Source organism: Pipistrellus hanaki, assembly GCF_964339955.1.
Source record: "Pipistrellus hanaki genome assembly, chromosome: 8".
Lineage (NCBI taxonomy): Eukaryota > Metazoa > Chordata > Mammalia > Chiroptera > Vespertilionidae > Pipistrellus > Pipistrellus hanaki.
In genome coordinates this window covers 64950712-64978100 of record NC_140510.1, presented here as the reverse complement: position 1 = coordinate 64978100, position 27389 = coordinate 64950712, and the positions used below count along the sequence as shown (strand labels likewise).

At 43.1% G+C, this 27389-nt stretch overlaps 1 protein-coding gene across 2 annotated transcripts in view; it reads left to right on the top strand.

Annotated features, from left to right (window-relative positions):
* Positions 1 to 27389, top strand: part of SGPP2 (sphingosine-1-phosphate phosphatase 2) — an 80132-nt gene that overhangs the window by 22413 nt on the left and 30330 nt on the right. The window contains exons 1-2 of one of the 2 annotated variants that reach the window (XM_084891406.1): positions 8338 to 8603; positions 16623 to 16781. In XM_084891406.1, the coding sequence (XP_084747532.1) occupies positions 8577 to 8603; positions 16623 to 16781 (186 nt within the window). In that variant the 5' untranslated portion in view covers positions 8338 to 8576. Of the gene's footprint in view, positions 1 to 8337; positions 8604 to 16622; positions 16782 to 27389 lie in introns of those variants that run through there. The other variant, XM_084891405.1, reaches the window with a different exon arrangement.

Below are 27389 nucleotides of genomic sequence, written 5' to 3'. Positions count from 1 at the left end.
CCTACCGCTGATGCCATGTCTCCCCTACCCCCTGACTCCTGAAAGGGAGGACAGTGTCCAGCTGTGATATGAGAGGACCTTACTTCTCTCTGGTCTTCCCATTGTTTCCTAGAACTCAAACTAATGGGAGTGTTTCTCCAATCAACTCTGAGCTCTCTCTGGAAAAATGGGATGACGGGATTCTTTCTTCCTTCCTTCCTTCCTTCCTTCCTTCCTTCCTTCCTTCCTTCCTTCCTTCCTTCCTTCCTTCCTTCTTTTCTTCCTTCCTTCCTAACCATTTGAGGTTTACTTTATATTGATTTATAAATATCAACCTCTTTGTGTATTTTCTTCATAACATAAAAGACGTATTTTCACCAAATGAGTCATGCATTCTTGTTCTCTTTCTTGATCAATTAGAATTTCAACTCCTTCCAGTTTCTTCACTTTTAGTAAGAAGTAGCAAATGAATAAAAACCATGCTAAATAGAAGGTGAGGAGCTGATATCAGAGACTCAACAGAACAAAACTCCCCACTAAGACAGCTTTCCAGAATTAATTTTCAGAGTGTCCATTAAATCAACCATCTGGAGAATGTTTAGAAGGCAGAAACATGCCCCTATTAAATGATTAGTGTGTTTTCTTCGGGTGACCTTAAATGAAAAAGATATATATAATGTAGTCCTCACCCCACCGATGGTGTATACTTGGAAAGTCATATTAATATTTAGAAAACACCTGTAACCACACATGGTGCTATCCAGCTACCTCGTTAGTTTATTAAGTGTGTAAAAATGTAATTTAATGAGCCCCAAGAGCCCAAGCCCTCTGTGTGGTCTGTGGCTGACTTAGAAATTGTGGAAAGACCTGATGGGCTGAGAGGCTGCACCATGGGCTGTCCCCTGACCCCCAGCCACCTCCAGATACAGTTGTCCCTCCTCTTACCTGAGGGGAAGAATCCAATGCTTTCTGCTCTCCCATTGACAGAATCTCTTAGCAGCTCTTTGCCTCTGTGTTTAGATTGATAGCATTACAGGGCACTAAAAGTAAAAGAAAATAAATGCCAAATTCTTTTAAGTAAAGGAAGGGACAAGAACAATGAGACTGAGACATATATTTAAGAATATATTCTAATGTCCGCTGAGCACGGTGGCAGGACACATGGAAATGTATTGCCTAGTGGTGGTTGCTTAGTACCTGATGGGGTGGAACAAGTATCATTATTATCATCAACAACAATTTCCATTTACTCAGCATTTTCTCTATGCCAGGCACGGTTCTGAATGCCTCATGTCCATTGACACGCGTATTTTTCACAGCTCCGTAAGGTAGGTATTTTACTTTCTGTAGCTGAAGAAATAGGCATAAAGCCAGGGCTCACAACTAGTGGGAGGCAGAGCAAGGATTGAAACCCAAGTCTAAACCACGGGGCTGTGTTGCCTCTTTTGATTAGGAAGCCGGAGACCATTTGGTTATTTCCAAAAGAGTGTCTGCATTTCCCGATCACTTTCTTTGACACTTTCTCCATAATGAGAGAGTCCCTTTAGAACCTCCAGAAATGAGACCTCTGCTACTTGGCACCTTGTTTGCCAATGCAAATCAGGAAAATTGCTCTCTAACCTGCCAATAATATCAAGATAAAGAGAGAAGAGCCTGCTGGTGCTTCTCTTTCTCAAAGAGACAAGGAAAAACACACCCCTGGTAGCTCAGGGTGGGTGCTGTGCCTGCTGTCCATGTCTGCTGTTTTCTTTCTTTTTCTGGGGGAAATTGTCTCGAGGGAAGAAGCCCAGGCGACATGGGCTGCAGCTCTCTGCCAGGTGGAAACCTTGACTCTAGGAGAACGTGGGAGAGGAAGTGGCGAGTCCAGGACTAACATCACTACTTTGTGATAAACTTTGAAAGTGGCCTCTGTGAAAGGCCCTCCCAATCTAGGTGCTGTTGGGAGCCCCTGGAGAGTGAAAAATGTTCGCTTTGTTTGCTATAAAAATGATTCAGTTCTCTCTGCTTTACATTCGAATAGGGTCATTTGGGCTGTTCCGTGATACTTGCCAAGGTGGATTAGTGGAGTTATTTCTGGATATTGGACCAATTAGTCTTTATTTTTTTTTAATGGAGATAGAATTTGTGTGCTACAGAGTTTATTCTTCTAAAATACATAATTTGATGGGGTTTAGTATATTACAAAACCGAGAAGCTGTGTAGCTAGTACATTACTATCTACTTTTAGAGTTGCAAAAGTGATACTATAATATATTATAGTGCCAACAGCAGAGAGAGTAAAAGAAGACTTGTCTAGGACTACAGAGAAAACATGAAAACTCTCGCAATTGAGCGTGTACAGTAGAACTTCCGGTGAGGATGGAATTGTTCTCTGTTTGCACCATCCAAATTGGTAGCCATTAATCACATGGGCCTGTTGAGCAGGGGAAATGCGAGTGGTACAACTGAGAACTGGGTTTTTATCTAATTAAATGTGAATAGCCACATATGGCTACCATATTGGGCAGAGCAGCTGTGTGGCAACTTACCAATTCAGTCTTATCTGAGATCATTTTCCCCATCTACCCCACGGCCCCAGTTTCCAAAATGATTGAAATGTTGGAGCATGTGCTATACAAATTGTCATATTTAAATTTAATCCCCATTACAAAGAAAAAGCTTTGCATTCCCACAAGGAACCCAGATGATGGATTGGGTGGGGATAGGCATCAGGCTGGGAGCCTCTTCTGAAATATATCTGAGCTGGAGTCAACTCGGTTGGCACCAGGCATGGGTGACATCAGTCCCCTCACAGGAGGAGAAAGGAAAGTTGTGATCTTGGCCTCTGCGTCACAGCTCACAAGAAGTGAAAGTGATTCCCACAGCGGAGTATTTTGGAGGACACGAAGTAAGGTAGCTTCTGCTCAAATTGTGGGTTGGGAAGACAAGAGCTGGGCCCCTTCTAGTATTCTGTCACCAAATGATTAGTTACGAAGATTCCAGGAGCCATGGAAGAGTCTTTAAGCTCTCATGGTTCAACTCATTAAGCTCCCTTCTCCCCAAAGTTCCACTTAAGGTGACTGTTGTTGTTTTTTAAGTGCCCAGAGGCCTCCATTTTTTTCTTGAGGATTCACTTTTCTTCAGAAGAAAAGTAGCTAGGGAGAACGTTACATGTTATTAATGTAAAATATGCAGCCGCTTTATTCATTACTAGAGGCCCAGTGCACGAATTCACTCACGGGTGGGTTCCCTCAACCTGGCCAGCAATCGGGGCCAATCAGGGCCAATCAGGGCCAATCAGGGCCGATCAGGTCAGCCAGGGAGGGGAGGGGGAACCACAGGAGGTTGGCTGTGGGAGTGCGCTGACTACCAGGGGGCAGCTCCTGCATTGAGTATCTGCCCCCTGGTGGTCAGTGCATCATCATAGTGACCAGTCAACTGGTCATAAGGATTGCTTAGGTATATATATATATTTTTTTTTTCTTTATTTCCTGGTGTGTGTTTTCTTTAACTACCATGTTTTTCAAATATGAGGTATAGGAAGACAAACACATTTCAGATGCTTCTTATCCTAAAACTTTCTGTACTGTTTGAGAGCCAAAATGGTATTTATTGTGCATGAAGTTATGGAAAGATGGGATGTCTCAAGTGAGTAATTTATATTTACCTATAAAATGTAACATATTGGGGAGAAGACCAAAAATATTCACTAAGTGCTAAATAAACTTAGAAGAAAAAATTATCGATGTCTAAAACTTTAGGGTTTTAGGCCAAATGCAGAAATGGAGCTAGAGATTCCATAGGACAAAGTATTTTAAAGTTATTCATTAAGACAAGAAAGCATTAAATATGTAGTTTTGAATTTCTGACTTGACATACATATCCTTATGTGATCCAGAAAGCTAGGTTTGAGTTTAGATTTCTCAGACACCCTAGAGTACCAGCTGGAAGGCAGCAAAGTCAGGGCACCAGCCTGTCACCTATTGGGGACTGAGCAAAGGGCTCCCTGTGCTGGGGCCAGCCCTGGGGCTGGAGGGGTGCACACTGGTGCCATCATCCACACTAGGGAGGACAGAACTGGAGAAGAGACCTCCATGGGGCCTGGATGCAGGCTGGGGTCCCAGGTGTGGTGCCTGGAGAATGTTCTAGAAGACTGCATATCTTCCCTTGCTTAGTGTGGAAGCACAGTGTTGGAGGAGATCAGAATGAGGCGTCTACATCAAGGAGTCGGGGAACGGACTCTGATGACCTAGGTCTAAGGGCATGTTTTAAGACCAGTGACCATTTCAGTGTTTCTGTGCTGAAAGAAACTCATCAAGCTGGGACAAAAGAGCCGTCTCCTAGTGGAGCTACCCTTCACGATCTGGTTCCATAGGTGTCTCTTTTGTAGTCGAACTCGGACGTTACCAATTTGCTGTTTCCAAGGCTCCTGAGTGCTTTTACTTATATTTTTAAGTGTTACTGAGATATAATTCACGCACCATGCAATTCACCGACGTTGCTGGTTTTCAGTACATTTACAGAGCTGTGCAGCCTTCACCACAATCCATTTTAGAGCATTTCCATCACCCCAAAGAGAAACCCCTAGTCTGCTTCCTGCCTCCCTGGGTTTGCCTGTTCCCACTGGGGCTTCTGCGCTTCTCCAGAAGTTTTCCCTTTCACATGTGCATAGGCCCAGAGAGAATAGTAAAATCTTACCCAATCAAATATTCCATCCCTTTTCTCCATGAATGTCAATTGCACTTCTCAAACTTTAACGTGCATGTGAATGGAGCTAAAATTTCCAGGGACTCCGCGGGTCTGGGAGTCTGAATTTCAAACAAGTGGTGCCCATGCTGTGGGCCCAGGGACCACACATGAAGGACATAGGCGGTATTGAAGCCATTGTTTCAACCAGAGCAGCCTCATTGCAGACAGTGTGTCAAGGACTTGAGATTTCAACTGGCTGTGTTGCAGGTTGTCGTCATAGCATGGGATGCAGGATGGGAAGGAAGTGTGTGCATGTACATGTGTAGGTGCATTGTGTGTGTGTGTGTGCATTTGCATGTGTGTGCGTTTGTGTGCAGGTACATGAGGCTGTGGCAGGAGTTTTGCGCACATGGACTTCTGTCTACCCTTCTGGAATTAGGGCTGTGAGGACCCCAAACTTCATTTCGTCTTCTCTAGTCTTCAAACCTGAGCTTCCCGGATTCGTCATCAGCATAGGCAGGAGGTTGCCACAGGTTGTTTAACTTGGTCTGGTTCCCTTTCTTACCAAGGCTTCAAACCCACGTTTCTCTGACTATCTTTGACCCATCAGGGGCATCAGTTCTGGTCACACAGCACTTTCTGAAAATTGTGTTCTATGAAAATAAATTTGAACACATTTCCCACATGCTGGTGTTTCAATGCGTTCTGTGTCCTACCATAGAGGAACCGTGGTCCCTGTTTAGGGAGGAGGCAGCTGAACCGTGGGGCCCTGGGAGACAGAGCTCAGCTGAGATCCAGAGCCTGGGGGTCTGTCAGGCTGGGTCCCTGCACAGCCTGTGGCATTCGGTCCCAGTCTGTGCATGGGCTCGCTTTCTTCTTGTTTCATCAAATTGTTTTTGTTTCTGTGGTTTCTTGCTAACTGACTGTATCATCAGATCCCACATGGCAAAGCCAAGACCAGAACCAGAAAGCACTCTTTCTTCATCTTTCTTGATGGCCCGCGGAGACTCTCAGAGGATCCAGCTTTTATTTCAGATGTTACATGGAGCACAGAGGCTCCTGCTGGTCTGCCGATGACAAAGGCCATTGTGTGAAACCCTCTGTTAGCACAGCGTAGGAGGTGGTTCCTGGGCATGTTGTAGCCTGCCTGGGACCTCTTCTTTGGCACATCTGACTCTGAGAAAGATAGGAAATCGCTGAGAAGGGACAAGATTGCAAGCACGGTGGGCCATGTAGACCACACCTCTGCTCCTGTCACTTCCTGGTCCAACTCTCACTGGCTCCCCATTGCCTGCAGGGTAAGCCCAACCTCCTGGTCACGGCCTCCAGGACTCCTCCGGCTCTGCTTTTCCTGCTAGACTTGTGCCCTCACACTGTAGCTGTGGACTGTGGGCTGTTCCAGGAACATGCGCCTTGTTGCTGCCATCCTCTCCTCATACTGTTCCCTTCAGGGTAGTCTCTCTTCCTTCCTCTTTCTGTCACAGTGCCAGGCATCTCTCCAGGATGGCTCACCTGCCTCTCTAGGATATCTTTGTGGGGAGTTTTAATTTTCATCTTCTTTCCATCTTCTGTGTTCCACTATAACTGGATACTTCTGACATTTTCTTATTATTTACACTGTTTAAAAAACATTGTAAATGCAGCTATCATTTATTGAGCATGTACAGTGTAGTTTATACAAGCGATTTCATTTCATCTTACTAATGCCTCTGCAAGGAAGCTGGTGAGGACACACCCCCTGCACAGGTGAGGGTATACCACTGCACAGGTGAGGATGTTCAAACTTCCTCAGAGTTGCCCCAGTAGATCTGTTTGGATCCAAGGCTAGCTAGAAGATACCCAGACCCTCGTAGGTTCCATGTGTATCCATTTGTCTCAGCCAGTGGTAGCTGGAGCTGGTGAGGAGGGTTCTGGGTCACATAACAACCTCAGGTTTATCACAGCCTTGGAAAACCTGGTTTTACCTTTTTGGAACACACACACACACACACACACACACACACACACACAAATACACTTCAGCACAGTGCCTGTAGGGCCGCCCCCAGGTGATTCTTTATTTCTTCAGCAGTGGGTTCTGAGCGGTGGCCCTGGGCACACTTAAAGTGTAACTTTTGCAAAATCTGTTAAAAAAGACTTCAGGTCCTGCTGTGGCTGGTTTGACTCAATGGATTGAGCGTTGGCCTGCGGACTGAAGGGTCCCGGGTTTGATTCCATTCAAGGGCACATGCCAGTAGGGGGCATGCTTGAGGCAGCCTATCAATGCTTCTCATCGTTGATGCTTCTATCTTTCACTCTCCTTTCCTCTAAAACCAATAAAAAATATACTTTAGGTTCTTGGAAAACAAAACAAACAAACAGCAATAAGATGGAAACAGGTGGCCCCAGGAAGTGTTGTCAGTGTGGATGTTCACTTGCTCAGGTTAAGGAGTGAGTGAGGCAGAAGAGGGTCTGGGAATGGCGCCTCCAGGAGCCCCTAGCAGATCGTGTTTGCCATCCTGGTCTGGGATCTGCCTAGGAACCCGGGCGTGTGCGAGTGGAGCACAATGAAGGGGGAGCAAAAAGTTAAACAGTTCAGCTTGACCAAAATCATGACCTAAAATAACATTTAGGGACCTAAGGAAATACCCCCCAAGTACATCTGTTTGGACCCAAGACTGGCAGACTATAGAATCATACTTAGACATTTAAAATTTAGTGGCATCTCAACTTGATTAAAATACAGGCCAGCACACACACTCTCACTTATGCACAGGAAAAAGATCAGTGGATCTGTTCAAAGGGGTTGAGATGCAGGGGCGGGGTCACAGGGAAGTTTTGCTTTGTTTTTACATAGTGTTTGAACTCCCAAATGTTCTAGAATGAAATGTGTTAATCAGAAAAAAACACACACACACACACTAAATACTAATCAGAGAATCAGGGGGAAAAATAACATAAAAACCCACACATTTAACACAAAAAATCAAAAGTGAAAAAAGAGAACATCAACAACCAAAAATCCAGCATTCATAGGTACAAAGAAATCAGAGTGTGCCAGGGACAGGCTGGGTGGGGAGCACCATTGTTCTGACTCAGCCTGGCTCTCTCCTTAGCGTCCTTTTATGTTTGTGCACACAATTTCAAAGCTTTTTCCTAAGTTTATTTTGTGACGAGTGGCTTTAAACTTCCCCAGAGCTGGCCTTCAGATGGTTTGAAAATATGATGAAAATGGATGGCACTTCCCAGCCTTAGGAATGTGGAGGGAGGGAGACCTTCTCCGAAAAAGATCCTCCCCCTTCCCTCTGTCCCAGCTTTCCCTGCGTGGCTCTCCCTGGATGTGTGTGTTGGAGAGTTGCCTATCAAGAAAGAAAAATCATTCCCAAGTACTCTTTCCCATCTTGGATTCTTTGAGAGCTCCAAGGACTGAAGGGTCCCAGGAAAGCTGGATGTAAGAGGTGGGAGGGGCCTTAGGTGGTTTGATTCAGTGGATAGAATGTCATCCTTTGGACCAAAGGGTCTCAGGTTCGATTCCCAGACAAAGGGGCAATCAATGGATGTGTTTGTCTCACATCAGTGTTTCTCTCTGTCTTTCCCTCTCTCTTCCACACTCTCACTCTTAAAAAAAAAAAAAAATCAATAGAAATATATCCTCAGATGAGGATTAACAAAAAAAGTAGGAGAAGAAAGAAGAAAGAAAGAAAGAAAGAAAGAAAGAAAGAAAGAAAGAAAGAAAGAAAGAAAGGAAGAAAAGAGAAGAGAAGAGAAGAGAAGAGAAGAAAAGAAAAGAAAAGAAAAGAAGAGAAGAGAAAAGAAAAGAAAAGAGAAAAGAAAAGAAAAGAAAAGAAAAGAAAAGAAAAGAAAAGAAAAGAAAAGAAAAGAAAAGAAAAGAAAAAAAGAAAAGAAAAGAAAAGAAAAAGGAAAGAAGTGGGAGGGGTGACGGGAAGATAATGTTTTGCTTCAACTTTGTTCTCCAGGTATGCACACACCTACAAACATGACAGTCTTGAATAAAGAGAACAACCCAAAAAAAATCTGTGCCCACTTTGCCCACATAAGGCAGAAAGACGGAAGTAGGAAAGCCTTTAGGTAAACTCTTCTCAACTTCAGTGGCAAACTAGCAAGACTTGAGCTTTATTTTTATCTGATTTCAATGTTGATTTTTAAATCTTTGTACTACATAAAAATGATCAAGAAACACCTTATACAATACATACCCGAATAGCTTTCTTACTTTTTAAGGGAAGCTTTTTTAAAAGTTTAAACATTTTTGTTGTTGTTGAGCTATAATTGACCTATCATTATGAGTTTCAAGTGTTCAACATAATGATCCAATAGTTCCGTGGTTGGCAAACAGCGGCTCGTGTGCCACATGCGGCTCTTTGACCCCTTGAGTGTAGCTCTTCCACAAAATACCATGGCCTGGGCAAAGTCTATTTTGAAGAAGTGGCATTAGAAGAAGTTTAAGTTTAAAAAATGTGGCTCTCAAAAAAAATTTCAATCATTGTACTGTTGATATTTGGCTCTGTTGACTAATGAGTTTGCTACGACAATAGTCGTATATACAGCAAAGCAATCATGCTAAGTCTAGTTAACTTTTGTCACCCTATGTAGCTATAGAATTTTTCTGTTGTTGAAAACTTTTACGTTTAGCAACTTCTGAATATGTAAAGCAGCGTTGTACATGGTCACCATGCTGTACATTACATCCCATGACATTTATTTTATAATTAGGTGTTTGTACCTTTGGGCCTTCTTTACCCATTTGGTATTGGTGCCTTTTAATGCTTTAGGAAAAGGTGTGTGGGTGTTTTGTGTTTTTTTTAGGGATTTAGGGATGGATGACTTCATGCTGCCGGGTTAAAGTGGAACTGAACCGAGCCTTCCAAGTTCTGAATTCTGCGTGTGTGTGTTGGGGCAGGAGGTGGAATTCCTGGATTAAAACTAATGAACGCAAGTTTACAAGACTCCTTCTTGAGCATCCTTTAGCTCTTCCAAATGTCATCTTGATAAGTTAATATAAATGAATCAGAAACATCTGCGGCAAAAATCCCCCCCGAAACACACAAGGGCTTAACAATTAAGTGGAAGAATGTTTTGCACAATGTGTTTCAGGTTTTAGCGGATCCAAATGTTTTGAAAAACAGTTACGTTCTTAAGACATTTTGGGAATTTAAATGACAGCTGATTCTCCCTCCTTCCCCACCTTCCTTAAAAAGAGTAATGGTTGTTTCTCTTTGTGTGGACTCCTGTTGCTCTTGTCCGTAGAGGAGATTCTTCTAGCAGAAGCCTTCACTCTAGTTTCTGCAAACCGCTGTCCTACCCTCCCCCTGCCCATTCACAGACTCACTTTCTAAGCGAACACTGTGTGCTTCGGGCACAGAGTTCTCCAAGTCATGACCAGGCAGCGTTTTGTCCGGTTGTAAGACTTGTTTCTAGGTTCAAGTGTAGCTTCGTCGCCACCACGGATCACTCCTGCAATTTTGAGAATTTCACAATTCGTAATCCTGGTTCACCCTTTCTGATGGCACCAGTTCAAGAGTTGGCTCTTGAGGAAAAGAAAAAGATGTCAGATGTCCTGAGGATGAGCTGAAATCTGATGGGTTGTCCCCCTCCAGCCTCCATCTTATTCTTGGACACAGGCTGAGGGATCTCGACAAATACCAACTGAGCAGATGAAAGTGATTGATGTGAAGTTCCCTTTCAAGCTCTTATTTGAAAAACTTGTCCTTTCATTTTATTGACTTTCAGTCTCGCCATCCTGACGTCAGTGAGCTCACAGCCTGTAATTCTATCTGGATGTGAAGATGAAAGAAGAAACCCTTGCACAGTCTCGTTCCTCGTGTTTCCCCTTCAAGGGACACTGTCAATCTTTCTTAGGCTTCCTAAGTGATCATCATTTAATTTTCTTTATAGATTGAAAAGTCTTGATTTCCTAAACTTAAAAAATAAGAGTAGGCCTGGCCGGTGTGGCTCAGTTGGTTGAGTGTTGTCCTGTGCACCAAGAGGTTGCTGGTTTGATTTCCAGTCAAGGCCCCGGCCCAAGTTGTGGGCTCGATCCCCAGTAGGGGGTGTGCAGGAGATAGCCAATCAATGTGTCTCTCCCTCTCTCTTACTCTCTCTCTGAAATCAGTAAAAAAAAAAAAAAAAAAAAAAAAAAAATCTATTTTTAAAAAGAGTAATTTAAAGTAAGGGGAGCATATTAATAAATAATCTGCCATCACTAAAGTGTAGCAATGAATGAATGATCTATAGACACGGTCCCTAAGATTTGTCATTTAAATTTTTTTTTTTTTTACATATTTTATTGAATTTTTACAGAGAGGAAGGGAGAAGGATAGAGAGCTAGAAACATCGATGAGAGAGAAACATTGATCAGCTGCCTCCTGCACACTCCCCACCTGGGATGTGCCCACAACCAAGGTATGTGCCCTTGATCGGAATAGAACCCTGGACCTTTCAGTTTGCAAGCCGATGCTCTATCCACTGAGCTAAACCAGTTTCAGCTGCCATTTTAAATTTTTTAAAAATTTGGGGCATTTCTTGATGTGTACTTAGTATGTTAACAGTATATAACAGCTTGGAAAGAGTGATTATTTTACAAATATCCCATCTCTGTGGTGTGTGATGGCATGTGCACCAAAGCCTGTTCTTTCAGGGAGAAGTAGCAGAACCAAAACCTCTATTGACTCTATTGAAAGAGAAATCAAGTTCCTTAGATATGCACTTACCAGTCTCTAGACTCTAGATGAGAAATTCTGGCTGAATATATGCAGAGTATGAGCGTCAGAAGGCAAGGCAATGCCTAGTTTTAGTCCTGAATCCTATGTCTTTTGGAACATTCCCTCGACCATGGGTGATGTTTTTTTCTGGGCAGACACCGGACTCCATAAATGACTGTCATTCTGCAGCTCATCCGTTGATATCTCCATTCTCCCACAATCCCAAGCACATGACGATGTCTGCCTTGAAAAAAGGCCCTGGGCAAATGAGAGTGGATGAGAATTAATATGCAGATTGAAAGTATATTATCGCAGATGCAGCTAGCAATGACAATTTGCCAGGTTGGGTTAATAAAAATAACGCTTTAGCACTTCCAAAAGCCACCCATCTTAATGGGATACTTTCAGTTTACACACACACACCCACACACACAGACACACGCACACACACGCACATGCACATGCACATAGACGCGTGTTTGTGTGTGTGTGTGTGTGTGTGTGTGTGTGTGTAAACTGAAAGGTTTTTTTGTTGTTTTTTTTTAACAAAAAGCAAATTGCCACCTACTTTTTAGCCAAGAACACAAGGACAAATGTTCCCGAACACAGTCAGAGAGTCTCCAAGCGAAAGCCCTTTTTAAGAAATGAGGTTTGTTTGCCTGTGTTTTTTAAGGTTCATGAATCCTAACTAATTTGTTATTCATCATCCAGGAATTTATGCAAAACCCTCATATTCAACGAGTGGGAGATGGCTTAGTCAGTGCTTTCTGTGTTGTCAGTTGCTCGCTTGCTCCAGCTGCTGTTTCGGCGGGGCCTGTCCACCTGTGCCCTTCCCATTAGTTACTAACGTTTGTACTTTTGGTGGCCGAGGTGCTTGTGTGGGCTCTGTTCCTGCATTTGGACTATTTTACTAGCAGGCTCCTGCCTGGGACTCACTCACCGTTCCCTTCTGCTTTGTCACCATCATTTCTACCTGTTGCTTTGCTCACAGTCTCTAACTCTTAAATTCCCATTGAGGCTTCCTCTAATGCTAAGGATCAAATCGAACACCAGCTTTTGTGTTAAAAACAAAACCCTTCACTGGAGGGTTGGATCCCTGCTACTCAGCGTGCTGCCCATGGGCTGAAAATTGGCAGCATGAGCATCACCTGGGAACTCAGAACTATTAGCCGTGCCTCAGGTGAACTGTGTCAAAGCCTGCATTTTAACAAGAGCCAGGTGACTCAAAGCACAGTCCACAGAGAAGCACTTCCTGGAAATCCTCACTGCTGGGGTTGCAGCCAACAGAGAGGTCTCCCTGAGACGTTTCTCTGCTGGGCTCTGAACTGGGTGCTTTGAACACACCATCAACAGTGTCTGACTTGAGCTTCCCAACATGCCAGTGTGGTATGTACTAGTGTTGTGTACATTCTCCAGAGGGGAAACTGAGGCGCTGGGAGACTGAGGCGTTGCTGAGATTATTCAGATAGTAAGTGGTGGGCAGCCTGGATTCGGTCTGAGACGCATTGCTTCCAGAGTCTTTGTTCCCTACCTCGGACTCTGAGGCGTCCCTCCTCCTGGCATCTCTGTGCTCCCGGTCACTTCACTGTATTCACTGGCTTGTTTCCGTCTCTGAAGCTTCTCTAAGCAAAGCCTTGTGAACGGAGCATGGCTGTTTGGTTTGTTCCAGCGAAGAGCTTTGGGTCTTGGGATTATTTTTCAGTGTGTGTGTATAGCTGGATCTCTATAATTGGGTTTCTCTCGGCCTGAGAATGAGCTCTCCTGCTTCCAATTAGAGAGAACTGCTTAGAGCTGCAGATGTCCTCCCAGACCTGAACTCCTCTGGCTCTGTGGAGAGTCAGGAGTATCTCAAACTTGACCTTTGGAAAAATACTTATGTTTACAGCTCTAACCTGAACAAATGGAATGAGTAATAAGACCTTGCAATGACTTTTGGTCCAGAGTTTAAGTCTGGAATATCTATAGCCTGTGTCCTCGGGGCCAAGGGTAAACTCTAGGAAGGTTGTACGTGAGATCTGGCAGAGACCAAGGTCAGTGGTTTCCAAACTGATTACTGACCTGCTCTGAGGAGCTATTCCAGAGGAGGACTGGGGGACTGGATGTGGCCTGGGCTGAAGTAGGGGTTCCCTGGGGCCCTCCTCACTTTTAACCAGTTAGTACTGGTTAAAAATGAGGAGTATAATAAGGCTTCCAGTCTTATTATTTTATCTAATGGGCCCTGAGTATCATTTTACTTAAGGGGCTTTTCCCTGCTTTAAAACATTCTGTATACTAAAAAGCAACCAGTGTTACAGAAAACCGGAGAAGAACCAAGCAACCTTAGAGAGATTGAGTTACATTTATTATTATTATTACATGCAGGCCCAGAGGAAAATGTCTCTCAAATTCTGGGCCCCAACATGGAGGAACTTTCCCTATTTATGTTTTTATCTTGCCTCCCAAATATGGGGTGTTTCCAGCCCCCTTTGCAAGTTCTTATAGAGCCTCTATGTGCTGGGGCCTTGAGACCTCCACCAAAGGCCTGGCCTGGTGCCAGCACTGATAACTTCATCCCAGGAAGGTTTAATGGCCTCTCTGAAGTAGGAGTAGTCTTATTTTCCTTATTATTTAAGCAAGCAAGCACTTACAGAAGCCAAATAGCAGGGTTAAAATTTCAAACAGCAGTTTTTATATAAGATGAATGCTCCACTAGTGCTACTCTGTCCTTTGCGGCTGAGGCCGCTGCAGTTCCGAAGGATGAATTGACTTCTCAAGGTCACACATTGTTTGGGCTAAAAACGATCTCTTGTTTTCCTCCTCTGAAAGCTCAGTCTGCTGTCTGCGTCAGCCCTGAGCACGTCAGTGGCGCTGACCTGGCCGTCCTTCCTTTGCATTTGGGACTCTGGTGTGTGTTTGGAAACAAAATGCTGCTCAGGTGTTCAGAGCAGAGCCAAGTGAAGAAGTTATATATTCTCTGTGTTCTTTCTCTCCCCATGCAACGAGTCTGTAGTGCCCCCTCTCTCCTGATCTGTTTATGCATCAAAGGCAGCCTTGCAGAGAACACAGAATACCCTGGTAAAGGCAAAATAGAGCAGCTCTTCTCTGACCCACAGGTTAAGTAACTGGAAACCCCACTTTAGAAGAATGTGCATTTGAGGAACTTATGACCAAAAAAGCAGGATGGCATTAGGAGACAGCAATCACACTTTTTCCTTCCCCCCTCCTCTCCCCCCCCCGCCCCCCCAAAAAAAGACCTGAGAGATTGTAAAAAGCACATCTAAAGATAGTACTTGGAACTCTAGAGCAGTTTGCTGTCATCGCTGAGGGTCTTTTCAATTATTTACTAGGATTAAGATATTGAACTTGGCCTCAGGTAAATCTCTAGGGTAGGGAAATGGTTGTCACTGAGTACTTATAATGTCAATAGCACTTGAAAAACCATGAAATGACACGAGAGAGGGGTTTGACCCTTGTCAGAGTTTGGCAAAAAGGTTCAGTGCAGGACATATAACCAGGTGTACCTGGAAGCTGGCAGGTTAAAGTAATTTGTATGCTGAGAGGGCTCTTTACAGGGTTTGCCTGAAGGTCAGGCCCATTGGATGCACATTTATAAAATAGAACTGGCAGAGATTAGTCCTCAGATTTGATGATAGAAGAGTTTTTCACTTAGTTATTGGTTCACAGTTCCTTGTCCTTGCTTTGCCAATCCAGTAATTATATTATCTTGGCAGATAAATGAAACTACACACTTCCTTATTTCATTCACTTTGAACTCTCTGATCTCTCCTGTTTAGGGTGGATCTATTGCCATTCTCTCTCATTTGAATTCACTTAGAAATTAAAGTTCATCCCGAGAGAGATGAACGTGTAGCTTGCAGTACAAGTAACTTTCTCCAAGGTAGTACCATGCATTGCTCAGGTTGAGGCTGAATTCTTGAACTTTCTGTGACTGGTTGAGACGAATCCAGATACACCTCTGGAGCTGAGAGCAGTGTCAGCTTCCCTTGCGTCACAGGACTCTGTGGGGGAGGTAGAGATGCTGGAATAAAATCAGGAACCTCTTAGAGAAAGAAATGCATACTTGGTAGGCAGCCAAGAGCGTCAAGTAGAGTTATATTCTTTCAATTTTCAAGGTTGTCTTTTTAGTTTATTTTATTCCTTAAGTATATCATATATTCTTTCTTGGTCCTTTTCAAGGCCTCAAGCACAACATGGGTCCTTCAAAAAGTCACTGCCCCAAATTATTATACACTTCGGCTCCCTCCCTCTCTCCCACCAGAAAAGAGCTCCTTGAACCCAGGGGTCATGCTTGACTCATCGGAATCTTCTTCACACCCAGCACAGGCTCCAGGCCATCATAGGTACAGAATGAGTATGTGCAGAACAAATACAGACAACTTATTCTCTGAATTGCCCCAGGATTCAAAAACCTCAGAACTTGTATAAAACACAACAGAAAACCCAGACCTACAAGGGTGTTGGCATAGTTGCCCCTGTGGTTGGGTTTCCTCTTTTCTCCCCATTGGTGTTTTCCTTTGATTTTATAAAGTCTATGTCTACTATAAATAGCAGGTTTTATTTCTTAGCTCATCAAAAATAAACTATAATTTAAAGTTGTTCACCATATTTTGAATAGATTGCTTATTCCTGTTTTAACCCCCTTAAGTCTTTTTTTTTTTCCCCTGCCTACTCCAGGATAAGAGGGGAAATGGGACTGTATATTAACAGCCTCTGTGTATATTTACTGCTTTTTTTTTTCCCACCATCATTGTAGTGGGTTAACCTTCTTTGTCCCATTTAAAAGGTAAACTAAATAGGGATTGCATTGAATATATAGATTGCTTTGAGTAGTAGGGACATTTTAATGATGCTAATTCTTCCAATCTATGAACACTGTATGTTCTTCCATCTGTTTGTACCTTCCTCTATTTCCTTTTTTATTAACTGGATCTTTATTGTTGAAAGTATTACCACTGTCCCCTTTTCCCCCCAATTGACCCCTTCCACCCTGCCCCTATTTCATTTTCAATGTCCTGTCTTCCCTGATATTTCTCTCTTGGGTGTTACTTAGTTAATTTGATGAAGAGCTAACTTTTTCTATCATTGTGTGGACAAATTGGGTTGATAGATGTTCAACAACTATGTCCATTGATGGTGGTAATGCCATAATGACATAATGAGAGGGGAGGCAACACCATGGCAACTAAGACCCGAGAGTTTTAGAGAGAGGTTTCAAAGTTTGTCCTTTAGTGGCATGTTCAATGAACTCACGGTCTTCTAACTTTTGTTTTTCAGGCTTATGTAGAGAAATACATTGTGAAGAATTATTTCTACTACTACCTATTCAGATTTTCAGCTGCTTTGGGTCAAGAAGTGTTCTACATCACATTTCTTCCATTCACTCATTGGAATATTGATTCTTTTTTATCCAGAAGACTGGTCATCATATGGGTTGTAAGTATTACTATTACTTACAGATTGCTACTACTTCTGCAACAATTACCTGCCGTGGCATCAAAGTACTTTGCATATATGTTCTTTTTTTTTTTTAGAACTGAAAGTTTGCCTGGCTTATTTTGGGAAAATAATAGGAAAAATTAAAGTGCTATAAACACAACTTGTTTTGTTTGCAAAAAGAAAAATACCTGTAGGTTTTGTGTAATGGAGTGTTCACTTTCCTGTGGGTAACTAAAACTAGACAAGAAGAGAAGTGATGTGTGGAGAAGACAGGACTTTTTGAGAACCCAGAGGGGCCATAAAATGCATTCTCTTAAGAGGCCCATTTTAGTAAAATTGAATCAAAAATAGAATATGGAAGTTGTTGACTACTAACTCCAAGTGGTATTAAGCAATACTCTATAAATAGCGGAGAGACAAAAGCATATAAGGCAGGGCACCTTCCTGAGGGACTTCTCGTGTAGTGGGGGCAGCTGACATAGACACAGAAACTTAGCAACAGTTCCAGCTAGAGAGATGGAGCCCCTTTCTGATGTTTTACTCGGGACCCTATTGTTTAACTTTTTTTAGGACCAAATAAATTCTATTTTTATTATTACTGTTATTGGGAAAGATGATGATATTTGCAAGGCAGCAAGGCCTGCTGCCAGGTACAGGCTTTGGGATCAGAAAGGCCTGGGTTCAAGGGCAGCTCTACTGCTGCACTTGTCTGGGTGCCCTTGTCTGCAACCTGTCTCATCAACATAATGGTGTTGCTACTGCACATCTCCCAGAAGCCTTATGAAAACGTCCAGAGTATGCACAGAGCTCAGGGCCTGATACTTGAGAACATGATAACTCATAGTGACTAGTCCATAAAGGCAAAGGGGTCAACAAGGTCAACGAATTCTAAGGTCGAACATTGTTTAGTGGGGAGAGGGAGCTTCAGGGACAAGGATGCCAGCATGGCTGGTTTGCTAACTCAGGATTCCAAAAACTAAGGTTCAGGAGTGGGTGGGTGGGTGTGAAGGAATTGGAGTTCTCATGCAGCTACTCTACTCTGAGAAGCGCTGTGATCTTAAGTCATTTTTTTAAATATATATTTTATTGACTTTTTACAGAGAGGAAGAGAGAGGCATAGAGAGTTAGAAACATGGTGAGAGAGAAACATCGACCAGCTGCCTCCTGCACACCCCCCACTGGGGATGTGTCCGCAACCAAGGTACATGCCCTTGACCAGAATCGAACCTGGGACCTTTCAGTGCACAGGCCGGCGCTCTATCCACTGAGCCAAACCCGTTTCAGCTTAAGTCATTTTTTTTTTCATTTCTAGAACAAGTTAGGGTGATCTTGATCAGGAGCCATAAACTTAAAATATCCTCTAAGGCAGGAGAAAGAAGTAAAATAGTGAAGTCCTGGGTTGGGAGAGATGCCCAGGATGGGAGGGATCAGTGAGTCCCCTGCGGCCCCAGAGAGCAGCCTTCCTCTGTGCCTGCAGTCACTGCCACAAGGGAAAACGGGCCGGAGTTGCCAGATCTGTGTTTCACGTTTTAAGTGTAGGCTTACATTTCTTTAAAAGCATCACATGCCAACGGAACACAGAATACTTGCAGTCCAATCGTATGAGGCCTGGGCTGGGCTGAAGCCTCCAGCCTAAAGGACCACTAAGGTGCTAGGTTTGCCATTAGGATTATTTGGCCTCGGATGCTCCCTGTTTTCTCCTCTTCTGCCTAAAACTGCAAGGCAGGCTTTCCTCTCCCCGTCTCCTGGCCAGCCTTCTGTGAAATCCAGCTTCTGGCTAGAAGGATGATCCTCTTAGAATAGGCATCTTGCACAAGGTGAATGGCAGGGCAGTTGTCCCCTTCCTGTCTGAGTCCAGCTTCTGTACCTGCAGAGCAGTGGCGGCCATCGGAGGAGTTGGGGGTGGGGAGCATTCCTTCTGTTCTGAAGATCTGAAAATGCTAGAAAGACCAGGTGCTTCAGTTTCTTGCAGTCATTTATTTTCGGAGGTACCCCCCCCCCCCAACTTTTATGGAGGTAGAGTGGGGCAAATGATGTAATTACTTGTAATAACCTGGGGATATCTTGCAATGTGCAAGGTCAGCTCAAGGCCTGTTGTCTCCTCCAATGAGGGTGGGAACCTTTCCCGAGGGGACGGGAGGCAGTGGTCACAGGCCTCTCCGATTGTCATTATCGGTTGTTATTTTCCGCTTTGGAGTCCTCGTTTCAAAGTGTGCAGAGGATTTCCTGTTTGGGGTAGAATTACCAGCCTTTTATTGAGAGTGAGCAAATAAAATCTTTGCCTGCAAAAGGAGAGCACCTAACCTTTGAGTATGCGGCTCGTCCTGAGCTTTGGCGACTTGTGACTTGCTTTTAAAAATGTGTGCATGGCCAGGTCCACCAGGCACCCATTGAATTACATGCTCTGTGTGCTCATTTGCATCTGGGAGGCAGCATGTGTAATTCTGGCAGTTCCTGGGGGAGAGAATGGGGACCATGGGGGTACTGGGGGGCGGGGGAGAAGGCAGAGATAAATAGATGTGGAGAGAGGGAAGGGGAGGGAGAGAAACTAGCAGGTAGGAAGGGAGGGTCCTCTGCACTGCAGAGATAATGAAGAGAAATGCTTGGCTTGGCCCGTGTGCTGAAGGTGGACAAAGGGAAGGGAAATTCCTGGGGTGATGGGGCTGGAGGGGAAGGAGGGGTGGAGTGGGGTGAGGCTCTTGTCGGCTTCCTACAGACGGGCAGCCTCTCTCCTGGAAGGGTTATCCCTGAATGAGTGGCTGCCTCCTCCAGGGTTGAGGATTAAGAAATGTTAATTACATAAGGGGCAGAGCTTGAAGTCTTGTAACTTGAAACATCTAATCTCACCCAAAAGTCTTTGGAAGGCAGCTGCATTCAGGAGTGCCAAACCTCTTGTCAAATTTTATATTAATTTTACAGTTGTCATTGGATGAAGTCCCAACACGTTTTATTGCTTTTAAAAGTCATTTGTTCTATTCGTGGTGACAGACGGTCTGAAATAGTTTAGCAGAATTTATGATTTGCTAACTGCTTTCTCATCACAATCCTGATTATTTCTCCCCTATGTAGTACAGCTTTTATTGGCATCTGTGTTCATTTTCTTTTTTGTTGTTGTTGTTACTATATTTAATCTTCGTAACAGTGGGTTAGTATCATTTTCATCATTTTATAGATTAGGACAGTAATACTTCAAATAATAATAAGCCATGTGAAATGCTGAGCCCTTAGTATATATATGCCTTTCACTGTAATAGTGCTTTTTATATTTTACCTCATTTAATCCTGCCAGCAATCCTGATGAGGGTTATTGCCAGCCCATTTTACAGATCAGAAAACTGACATGTAGAAAGGTTAAAGGTTAAACTTGCCCAGGATTACATTGGATTAAGTAATGAAGTGGCTTTTTGTGCTAGAAAGAGAGAGGTTGTTTCTTAGAAAAACATCTAAATGACATGAAGAGCATTCACTGTCCATTAAAAAAGAAAAGAAAAAAAACCCACATACACACAAACAGATGTTCCAGCTAAAGTTTAAATGTTGTGCATAATGTTCTCTTCTATTATCTGCTGTGGCTGTGGTTCATGTTGGCTGCATGGCATTTATTAGCTCTGTATTATACATAATTGCCTTTTATATACCTTTCTTGGCAGGTCAAAGGTATTTCAGAAAATTTAGGTGGGCTTTTGTTAAACGAGCTGGAAGACATCAAATCAAGCCATTGTTTCTGTCACCTGTCACTTATCAAGGTTGTTAACCTGTCATTGGTTGGATTCAATAGAATCTTAGACTTTGGGACAGAAAAGTGGGGGAATGGGTTATCTAATTAGATGCTCTTAAGATATTGTTGATAGTGCTTCAGAAGAGCCTCAGTTCAACTGAGTGGTTGCGATCTCTTGACTTCCTTTAGTCCCACCAAAAATTAAAACAGAAGCTTTAAAATAGCATTGCTGTATCCCAGAAAGGTTAGAGGCACTTTCATTGAACCTTCATGGGATTTAGCTTTGTAATATAAGGCCAAATTTACTTTCGGCTAAATAACTTTATTCTCCACTTTTTAAAAGAGCAATACAAATGTTGATAATACAATTGATCCTCAGGAGGCTCCTTTTCTCTGTCCTTACATTTTACTTGTTCATAGTCTGCCTCTTTTCGTAGATATTTCATGGCATTCAAGATGAGATGTACCAAAAGAAAATGGGAACAGTGCATAAAATAAAAATCGGGAGGAATACAGATACAATAAGAGATTAAGGCTTAGTGTACAGTTAAATGTAACTTGCTGACTGAAAGTTGAGCCACAAATTTATCTTTGAACTTTGCCTTGACCAAACCAAAGTGAAATTACATTATCCAGAACACTTGAGGTCTTGCTCCCCGGAATATTAGGTCAGTTTGGCTCAAATAAACTCTTACAAAAATTCTCAAAAACACGCACAAACATTATCCACGGGGAAGTGATGGGCTTGTTCCTAAGAGAGAAAGCCTTTTCCTGCCACATGGGATTGTAGAAGCGCTATGGCTGTGACTCATGGCAAAACTATTTTTCCTAGAGCGTTGTTTGCTTTCAGTCCCCACATCATCTGTGTGAAAGCTCTCATTTTGAAGCTTCCTCTTGAGCTTTGTGTGTGCTTATTTTCAATCATTGGTAATTTAAACCATGAAAAAAATGGTATCTCGGTTTATTTTGTTTATTTTTAGTGAGGATGAAAACCTTTTTCAGACTTATTTTTAGCCATTTGTATTAACTCTTGAGAATTGTCCATCTGCCTTTGAGTACTTTTAAAAGGGACTTTAATATTTTAATTGATTTTTCACCAATGGTACTGAACTATTGATTTTTCTTATCTGAGGCAATGTGTCTTAATTAGATTTTTAAGAGTATAAGGCTTTGAGAAATGGTATTTGACTTTATGGTAACATCAACAGTGCCCTAAGAAAGTCATTTAAAGTGGAATTTTAATGCTTTTATTCTGTGTGTTCACTTTAGGCACAGACCTCTTTACTCCCTGTTGTCTTACGCTTTGTGATCTCCCTGTTTGTTTGTTTTTTTAAGGCATTTAAATTACGGAATCCTGTCTTTGGGCATTTAATCTTTCTGGCCAACTGCTTTTCCTTATAATAAATAGCTTGCTCAGGAGTAACCAGCCCTTATTAAGCCTAGTTCATGTCCTCTGAACTCCAGTAATGTTAACAATTTTTTTTTTTTTTTAGTTTCCCCTGGCCTTTTTTCCCATTTTTAAAAGAAAAAAAAAATGTTTTTTATCCTAACATCAAAAGATATATTCATCAGCATCCTAACCTGTGTGTGGTTATTTTATAATAACTCAGTGTTTCCCAAACTTCTCTCATGATGAGACTCACCTGGTGGAGTTGTTAAACTACAGATTCCTGAATCCCAACTAAGAAGTGCTAAACTAGAATTTTTGGGAACATATAGGTAAAATTGTATACTTAACTAGTACACAACTAGTGCAAAAAATAAAGTGGAAATAAACCGAGATACCATTTTTTTCATGGTTTAAATTACCAATGATTGAAAATAACCACACACAAAACTCAAGAGGAAGCTTCAAAATGAGAACTTTCACACAGATGATGTGGGGACTGAAAGCAAACAACGCTCTAAGTTACACAACTAGTGCTCTAAGTTAAGTATACAATTTTACCTATATGTTCCCAAAAATTCTAGTTTAGCACTTCTTAGTTGGGATTCAGGAATCTGTAGTTTAACAACTCCACCAGGTGATTCTCATCATGAGAGAAGTTTGGGAAACACTGCAATAACTGATATATCCAAACTGCTCCTATAGTTTTACTGATTGTGTTGAAGGCCCTGACTGCTTCTGAAAGTTTCTCTTCTACTAATTCACAGCTTTTGATGATCTGCCTGATTGGGAGCAAGGCGTGCATATGGGCGGGGGATGGGGCCCCACTTCCACCTCCATCGGCAGCTGTGAATTGTGGTTAGCGATTCCTGGCCCCGTGATACCATGAAAGGAACACCGGCTGGTGTTTACAGGTAGTGACTGGTTCTTTGGTTTCCAGAAATGAACACCGCTCCAGCTAGCTCAGGAAGGAGGGCATTTTTGCAAGATTCCAAGGAATCCTGTAAGAACCAGACCCACGCAGAAACTGATGCCAGGGAGCAGTTGTCTGCTGCCGGGAAGCTGTCCCTCCACGTGTCTGCTTCTTTACCTCCTGTTGCCAGCTGGTGACTTTCCAGCCCTCTTTCAGTTCAGATTTCCAAGACACTCTGACCCAGCTCATGTGTAGCATGACTCCATCCATCTCGGGCCAGTGTATACCATGGCTGTACTTGGTCCAAACAGCTGAGTTGGGGATGAGGATAGACAATAGCGACAGGGAGCTGTGGGCCAGGTTGGAATATCAAGAGATTTGGACTATAATCCTAGCAGTGAAAGCCCACTCAAGGCACTTCCTGATCTGGCCTGGGGTGTCCCTGGCTTTAAAATGAAGCCTTGGAGCCTTGGGGGCTGGTCACGTGGTCATGAGCCTTCTCTATATGCTCGCTATGCAACACTTAACAGAGGGCCTCCAGGGTGGGAGAGGGCAATGGAGGAGTGGGGGGAAGGGACGTATGTAATACTTTCAACAATAAAGATTTATATTTAAAAGAAGAAGAAGAAAATAAAAAGAAAAAACAGAGAGGCCCATCCATGATGTGGAGTCAGAAGGAAAAGAGTGAGCGTTGGGCAGGATTGCATTAAGGAAAGGAGGAGGCGGAGGCATGGTGTCCCTTTTGCAGACCCAGTGCTTCCATGGCTTTCCTTATTTTGTCTAGTGTTGTAAATCCCCTCAGTAGCAGACAGTGCATTTGAAATGTGTATCTAATCCATTGCTTAATAAATGTTGGGTGGTTTGCTGTTTTGTATCTTAAACGATTGGAGGAACACTTTAGAAAATGCTTAATGCTTGGGAAATATAAATTCCTTTCCTCCCCCCCCACCACCACCATCAGAATCCTGGCAAAAGATTTCCTTTTAGCAGGTCCCTCGGTTCCTGCTCTTCCAACTGGTGTTGGAGAGCACGAGTTGAAAATGATGGATTTCACACCTTTCACAGTTCCAATGGTTGAGAGCTAGCGAGCTGGTACCTGCGGTACAAAGCAGTCCTAAAATCCACATGGAAGCCGTGCCTACCAGCTAGATCATGTCTGTCTGCGGTAAGAGCAGTGTTTCCCAACCTTCTCTCATGATGAGAATCACCTGGTGGAGTTGTTAAAACACAGATTCCTGAATCCCAACTAAGAAGTGCTAAACTAGAATTTTTGGGAACATATAGGTAAAATTGTATACTTAACTAGTGCTCTAACACAGATGTTATATACAGAGCACTAAGTTAGGTATGCAATTTTACCTATATGTTCTCAAAAATTCTAGTTTAGCACTTCTTAGTTGGGATTCAGGAATCTGTGTTTTAACAACTCCACCAGGTGATTCTCATCATGAGAGAAGGTTGGGAAACACTGGTCTAGACTGTTATTTAAGCAACAGTCTTATACATTGGTTCAGAGGCGAACCTTGCAGTAACACCTCACAGTGCAGTGGCGTTCTCTGGATGTGTGCTGGCTGCCACCTGGCTGTGTCACAGGGAGTCTGAGCCCCGGGGAGGGAAGAGAGCAAGACAGCCCGCCCCTCCCTGTAATTCACAGCCCCCAGACGGGGGTCAATTTTAGTGCCAAAAGATGACTTGAAATGCGATTATCTCCTAATCCTCTGTTTAAACCACTACCACCGTTCACTTCAAAAGACGGCCCTGCTTGTTAAGTTGGTTCTTGCTTGAGATTAATGAGTCTTGAAAAGTATTCAACAATGGCCAGATTGTAACCCTCGCTGACTCGCATTGAGTGGAACAGAATGAGGCGTCAGAGATTCTGCCCAGTGCCTCTGAAGTAGAATCTTGTAATTTAGCCTTAGTTAAATATTAAGTCAATGTCTCTAGGGGGTTTATTATGCAAACTGTATTGGTTTTGAAGCACAATAAGGAAATCTTTTCGTTTTAATGTAGTGGGATTTTTTTTTTTCTTTTAAGCCTTTAAACTGGTCTCCTGTGGTGGAATAGATAGATTTGGATCTCTTTAATTATCACCGTCACTACCTGAGAAATGGTTCCCTACCTTCTCCTTTATGATGAGGACTGGAGAAAGTGCCCACATTGCCCTAACTAACTCCCTTGCCCTTCCCCCGCCCCCAGCTACTGTCCCTACCCCCAAACCCCTTAAGGATGGTCTTTGATTTGGTTTAGGTTTAGGTTTTGGTTTTGTTCTGAACTCAGCCTCTGATTCTAGGATCCTGGCTGTGAACCACCGCAGTCTGCGTTAGCCTTCTCCCCTAATTAAGTATATTCTGGCTTTTTCGTATATGAAATGTGCTCAGTTAAATGTATTTTTTTCATTTTACAAGTAGTAAAGCACTTGTAAAATGAAAGAAGAAAAAAAAGTCCCTAAACTTGCCTCGTTTATTGTCTGTCTGCTGTCTGTGCCTTGTTTGATCACAGCCTACAGTTTATATGCCACTTTGTGATAAGCGGTTTGATAAAAGATGACTTGAAGCTCATTATGAATATATAAGAAAAAGAGGGGAATGGGATGGTGATAACTCATGGATCTTTTTACCTAAAAGGAATCATTGAATCAAAGGATGGTTTGTTTACCTTAAGAATTAGGAGACTTGGCTTCAATCCAAGGGAAAATGTACTACTTCAGTTTACTTCACATACCCGTGGTCTTGTCATTAGACTGAGAAGTGTTAGTGGGGGCACAGCCAGGCTGGGATGGCTCAGAGCTTGCTGACCTGTTACACACGTGTAATCAATTGTAGTCCAGAGTTTACTAATAACTAGCCAAGCAACATTTATCTATTTCTGGGCCTCAGTTTGCCCATCTATGAAATGTGGAGTTGAACAAAATGAGTACAGGACCCTTCTTATTTAGGAAGTTTTATGATTTTATATATATAGATATATAAAATCATAAAACTTTCTAAATATATATATAGTGATGCAGCTTTTAGGATATCCAGTCTTTTTAATTGGATGTTCTGGCTTCAGTAATGCCTTTGGCTGTATAAAGTGTCCCTGGTGTGAAACCCCACATGCCTTGACTTGGTTGGCTCCTGAAAGATGAAACAGAGGGGCCAGGAGACCAGGAGACCAGGACACAGGCTTCATTGGAGGAGAAGACCCTGCCAGGCTGCCTTCCGGAGAGAAAGAGCACACGAGCCAGGGTGAACACACCTTTTGAGGGGAGGAAAAGGAAGGGACTGGGCTTAGTGCACTCAGCACACGCTGATTGGTGGTTTCATGTAAGGCACGTGATTAGGAACCTAGAGACTTAGGAATCGGGGGCTTAGGATATTTGGCAGGTGCTGATTGGTGGTTCGATGTACAGTCCATATAAGGTGCCTGGGTAGGTGCTCAGGAATGTCTAGGCACCGATTCCCACAGTTTATGTCATTCTCCATCCATCAGTTGTGGGAAGGGAGGATCTATCAGCTCCTACCAATGTACTTGGGGGCCTGAAAGAGGAGCAGTTCTTAGTGATTCTCCGTGAAAGGGGTCCTTAGGGAGAGAGTGAGACCCACCCTGGGTCTGAGTCACTAGGAACCACTTGTATGTCAAGGGACAGAGCACTAGGTGAGGGCTCAGGGCTCTTCGAGTCCAGGCACAAAGCACTGAGTATGCCCAGATCTAACTAGAAAAAGATGTTAAGTTTTTATCCTTTTCAAAATTAAATTTCTTTTGGCACTCACAGGCACTGAAATCAGAAGGGAAAATTTTTTTCTTTTAATTAGAAAATGTTTTCCAAATACATAGCCATTTGACTCTGGGGGTTGGAAAACAACATTCTGAAGGTTTCCCCCAAAACGGTACCTTGCAAATTAGCAAGTTGTGAGCAGCAGGAAGCTTGCTTCCTTTTAAATGAACACTAGTGAACAAAGAAAGGCCCAATGAGTGAAATAAGAGAGCTGACGTCTAGCCAAAACAGGTTTGGCTCAGTGGATAGAGCGTCGGTCTGCGGACTGAAAGGCCCCAGGTTCAATTCCAGTCAAGGCATGTACCTTGGTTGCGGGCACATCCCTGGTGGGGGTTGTGCAGGAGGTAGCTAATCGATGTTTCTAACTCTCTATCCCTCTTTCTTCCTTTCTGTGAAAAATCAATAAAATAGTATGTTAGAGAGAGAGAGAGAGAGAGAGAGAGAGAGAGAGAGAGAGAGCGCGCTTACGTCTCTAAGTTAGGCCAGTCAAAGGAGGAAATGAAACTCTGGATGTAACCTGTATTAAGGCTGCCAGTGGAATGAAGTCCATACCTGACCACACCCCAAGGAGGGTGGACCCCAAACCCAGGCTATCTATATGTATAAAAGCTTAAGCTACCATCTGACTATTTGACCATCCGACCAGTAGCTATGATGTATACTGACCACCAGGAGGCAGATGTTCAACGCAGGAGCTACCAAGCTGAGGTGACTTGGCTGCTGTGGTTCTCTGGTGATGCACCCAGAATTAGAGAGGAGGGACCCGAATTCTGGGGGGTGTAACCAGAGAACAGCCCTCTAGCAATTTGGAACCCCTCAGGGGATGTCAG